The 4,926-nt window shown below is 40.6% G+C and overlaps 1 protein-coding gene across 1 annotated transcript in view; it reads right to left on the bottom strand.

Moving 5' to 3' along the window:
- The window catches only part of CBLL1 (Cbl proto-oncogene like 1), a 5,198-nt gene extending 2,242 nt beyond the window's left edge, over window positions 1-2,956 (bottom strand). Inside the window, exons 1-5 of the mRNA XM_031059016.1 lie at window positions 2,642-2,956; window positions 2,203-2,303; window positions 1,876-1,959; window positions 993-1,066; window positions 7-476 (exon numbers count right to left, since the gene is read on the bottom strand). Of these exons, the coding sequence (XP_030914876.1) occupies window positions 7-476; window positions 993-1,066; window positions 1,876-1,959; window positions 2,203-2,303; window positions 2,642-2,681 (769 nt within the window). The 5' untranslated portion in view covers window positions 2,682-2,956. The remainder of the gene's footprint in view (window positions 1-6; window positions 477-992; window positions 1,067-1,875; window positions 1,960-2,202; window positions 2,304-2,641) is intronic.
- Between the last annotated feature and the right edge of the window lie 1,970 nt (window positions 2,957-4,926).

The raw sequence follows: 4,926 nt of genomic DNA on the forward strand, positions 1-4,926 counted from the left end.
GAGCGCCCGAGTTGGAATCATCCTGGATGGGGACAGTTATTAGGTTGCTGTGTTTCCTCGTGGAGATGCGGAAGGTGTCCTGACTGACGGGGCGGGGGGGCGGCGGGGCCATGGACATCTCTGCGGGAGGAGCACGGATGTCCTCGTGGGGCTGGTTGTAGTGCTCGTGTGGCACGTGCTGCAGAGGAGGAGGTGGCATCATGATGTGCTGCTTGGGCGGAATGTGGCTCAAGTGGTGCTTCTCCGGGGGCATTATGAAACGCTCGGGAATCTCGGCGGGCGGCGGGGCGATAGGAGGGTGTACGGGTTCGATGGGAGGACGAGTTACAGGCTTGCCAGCTCTCATGTGCCGGTGGTTGATGTGAGCTTGTAAGTCCCTCTGTGACAGGTAAGTTCTCTTGCATCCTTGAACAATGCTACACATGAAGAGAGACCCTCGGACACACTGCTCGATTCGCTGCACAGGTTCGTTGCAGCTAAATTAAAAGAGAATATTGATTTATTGTCATCACAGAGAGCTCAACATGCATTCTTCCTTGTTAACGTAATTAGCCAAATTAGAACTGACAATTTTGCCCCACTGTAGCAATGAAAGAAACTTTTCAATGTTTTGAAGGTCACCTAGTTTATAAATATCGAAATGTAACTATGAAAGAACATAAAAATCTCATGAGGTAGAATTTTTAAGTAGCATCTCTCAAACAAATTCTTCTGTGTATTAAAATATAACATACGTCATTTTCACAGTAAATCAAACTGCTAATAATTCCTTTTCAAATTACAGCAATAGCAGGTTACCTACCCAAAAACAACAATGTAAACACTGATCTCTTACAATCCCAAAATATGGAATAGGAACAAGAAAGTTCAGAGCACACTACTGCCTCTGCTAAATGTACATAAATAAGAGTTACGTTAATAGAGTATCTGAAATAAGATATTTAAGTTACTTTCTTACATTTCCTTTAGTAACAAATCTTGAGATAACCTACCCTGGACACATCTTGTCTCCCTTTTTCTCATGTAGTATAGCACAGTCATAGCAGAAAACATGCTTGCAAGGTATCTAAAAATCAAACATTTCTGTTAAGACATTGTGTATAAATATCTATGTCATTCTACAGAATACAGTTCCTCCCTCCAGTACACAGTTTATAATAATTAAAATAACTAGGTTACCTATGAGGTGAACAAGTATAGCAGTGGTTAACAATTTACAGCATCTTTGCACAGAAACCTTCTAGAACAGTTTATGCTGAGTTTGGGGTTTTTTAGAGTAGTGTTGTTTGGGGTTAAGTGTTGGTAAAACACATTGGCAGAAGTTTGAGTCCTGCACTATTACCATCACTCAACTTTCACAGAAGCTGTACATGCAATCTGATTACACTTGTCTTGCTGGCAAGGAAGGAAAGTTTTAAAAGCATTAACTGTCATTAAGTCAGATGCTGAAGCCTGTTACATCATACTTATAAATCTAAATTAATCTCAGGGATTTTTAAAGGTACATAAAAGTGAACAGTGTTTTCTAACTTCACTGCAAGTCTTCAACTGAGATAAAAAGCTTATTTTCAAACCTAAGCGGTGTAAGGTCAAAACCCCAGAAACTGAAGGTTTTTTCCTTTGTGATGGTGTTCTGTTTTTTGTTTAATATTTTCAGGCTTACTTTATTGAATCAGGGGGTAAAGCAAAATCAGTCAGACGGAACAAAAACACTTGAGCAGTTAAGGCCTCCAGCTCCATCCTGGTACTATTCTGCTGTTTATTAAGATGCCTGTTGAAATCAGTGATCTCTAGAAGCCTCATACAGACACAGTAAAACCTCATTTTATCTAAAGGGAAACCATGGCTGCATCTTCCACTGGTAATTTCACTCACCATGCGTCCATACATTTTGATGGGCAATCCACACTTATCACAGAAATGGACTGGTGTATCATCCTTTTCTCCCAGCAAGTTTATCTGGTATGACAGAGAAGGGGGTGAGAAAAGAAACCCCAACATCACTAAAGCATCTCATTTCAATTATCATCAACAGACCCATTATTTCTGAGTTAGTTGAAAAAGAAGCAAGAACGCCACAAACAGGAGAAAGCAGAGGATGCAATTCAGACAAAAATAACTGAAAACCTTTTAATTAACAAAGTATCTACCAGGACTATCTACAACTTGGTATGAAACACAGACAAAGATTCATGACTTTACCTTATAATCCCAAAAAATGGGTCCAGGAAATCTCCTTTGATTGCCAAACATTTCACCTCCTTTACATTCGTATCGCTCCTCCTTGTTATAATCAAATTCTTCTGTGGAAAGGAGAAAGAGAAGAAAGACACGAGCCAACCACAACACTTTCGTAACTGACACCACCTGCTATTAAGAGCATGGGTCATTTTTACTGAAATCATCAAAAATGCCACAGCACTTCCAGTCTGCTGAGCCCATTCTACAGAAAGATAGAGCCAAAGTAGTAAGACAGACTGTTTTGGAAATGGGCACTACTGAAGCCCTACAGCGCAGCAGTACTTGCAGATTTGAAACTTGTTTTGTGTTTGGACAGAACCCTGGACTTCTCTGAGTAAAGTCTCGAACAATGCTGTGGAATAATACACTTCCCTACTAGAGGGAATTTACATGAATTTACCTTCATCACCAGCTTGTGTCTTCGCAGGCATCCTGTTCATATTCCTTGGAGTTCGAGGTGCAGGTTTGGTCTTATTGGTCTGCTTTGAAATAAGCTTTATAGGGATTCTTCTACGGACATCAAGACCACCCAATGATCCTGAACTATTTGTTCCTTGCAAATCATTGTCTGTGAAAGAAAATTTTTAAAAGTATAGATTTTTTTCCTACAACATATCAAAATTTAATCACTACAGATCGGTATCTTCACAGACAATTTATTCCAGAAATCATGTCAAAAAACTGTATTGTGAACAGCAAGAAATTCAGGAAATCTAGTTTAAAAATAAAGCTATTAAAATAACCTAGCTAGTCACACATTTCTCCACAACAGCAACATTAACCTTATAGCTCTTACAGTGTGAAGAGCACTGGGAGAGTCAATTCTTTGTACAACCTCGATTATCTTTTCATGTAAGAAATTCTGTGTAATTTTTACAATTTATGTATATTGTTTATTAAATAGGATGGAAACGAGTTCCTATATTAACTCAACATCTTGACATATAACTTAGAAGTTTATAATAAAGTATCACAAAAATACTGGTACTTAGGAATATGTAGTTGTATCCTTCCTAAACTGAAAATTACTGTTCCTGGCTATATACAAAATTCTCCTTAACCAGATTTACATCTAAGTACCAGGGTGAACAAAGCAAGAAATAGCCTGATACATGCATCAGCAGGTACAGGCTCCAAGAGGTAGTAGCATAGACCAGGTAATGCAACAAGCAACACAAGTGAGGAGACAGAACTCCCTCAACCTCCAGTGAGTTTATCTGAAAGCACCCCACAGCATCTCATTCGTACAAAAACAGAAAATGAAATTACACCCTTCACAAATCTTCCCAGCTCACTGGGATTTAACTGAAAATGCCACAGATGTTTCAAAGCAGGAAATGCTCAGTCTGGAAGGAGCCCCAAGCAGTTCCAGCCCTGCAGTTCCACAGGGTAGGGCACTCCAGCCCTGGAATGACTGCAGAGGCCCCAAAGGATTGCAGTGCAGGTTGCTGAAATTAGGGTTCAGCAGCGTAATTCTGCACAATGCCTCACCAACTGCTGCCTCTCAAAGCCTGTAACCACCACACACAATGCAACAAGTAGAAGGAAAACCAAGAAAAAACGGGATTGCTCTCAGTTTTTCAGCAGCTACCAGCAAAGCTAGGAAATGTGTCAGTTTCAAACGGACTGTGCCCTAACAGTCCTGTGCCTCCAAATCAAAAGCCCTCAGTTTCCTCAGATAGATCCAACTCCTCTTAGAACTATGGTTGACAGTTTCACTCTAAAAGCCAATACACAAAAAGGCAAAAGCAATAATGCTTGTTTTTACTTCTGGTCATTTGTTATTTCTTTCAGCTGTCCAGGACCTGCAAACACTCAACTATGTCATCAGACTTTCCCAGGGAGTGAGTGCCTCGACCAAAGCACCAGAGCTAAAGCCGCTTGTTTTCCACATGTTGGAAAATTCCGTTTTCTACCAGAATACATAAAAACACAGCACCATAAACCACAAAGAGTCTATGCAGCAACTCAGTCGATCTGCAACCTGGGATAACTAAAAAGAATTTTAAAAATCAAAAACCTATTTATCAGTTAATGCACTGAACTGCCAAATAGGTTCTGTCACTTTTCCTCCTTATATCCTTTCAAGTCAGGAATATTTACATGAGTTAGCTGCTTAACTAACCCAAACTAGCAAGTTTATTAGTCACTCATGCTTCATGAAAGGATAATAAATTCCAGTCTGCAGGAGCATAATTTGCAGGATTATGTCCAGAAAAAACTACGACAAACATACCAAACCTGTTGAGACTACCTAAAGAAGCTCTACTCAGAGGTGATGCAACCTACTGAAATGTCACCTTCATCAACTTAAGCTTGATTTTTACATTTCAAGCTTTATTAAAATTCACAAATACAGCCCAAATACTTTATACAGACAGAGTCATAACGCAATCTTTCGTAAGGGAAAGGAAAAAACCTCCAAAGCCACCCTAGCACAAAGCCCACGTCCATTCATTTATTCACTGCACTACGCCAGCGCATGAACTAGCAAAGGATCCCAGCTACGCCAGCGCGCTCACCGGCAAACGGCACTTAAACCACGACACCGAATTTAAGCACACGAGGAAGTTTCCTCTCGGGCCACAAACAAACACGGAATCAAGAAACACATTATGGGCACCGATGCCGTGAAGCGCCGCGGGCAAACGAGCGTCTCTGCCCCACCTCCGGCACGTCACGGCC

The sequence above is a fragment of the Geospiza fortis genome, unplaced genomic scaffold (genome assembly GCF_000277835.1).
Source record: "Geospiza fortis unplaced genomic scaffold, GeoFor_1.0 scaffold424, whole genome shotgun sequence".
Taxonomy (NCBI): Eukaryota; Metazoa; Chordata; class Aves; order Passeriformes; family Thraupidae; genus Geospiza; species Geospiza fortis.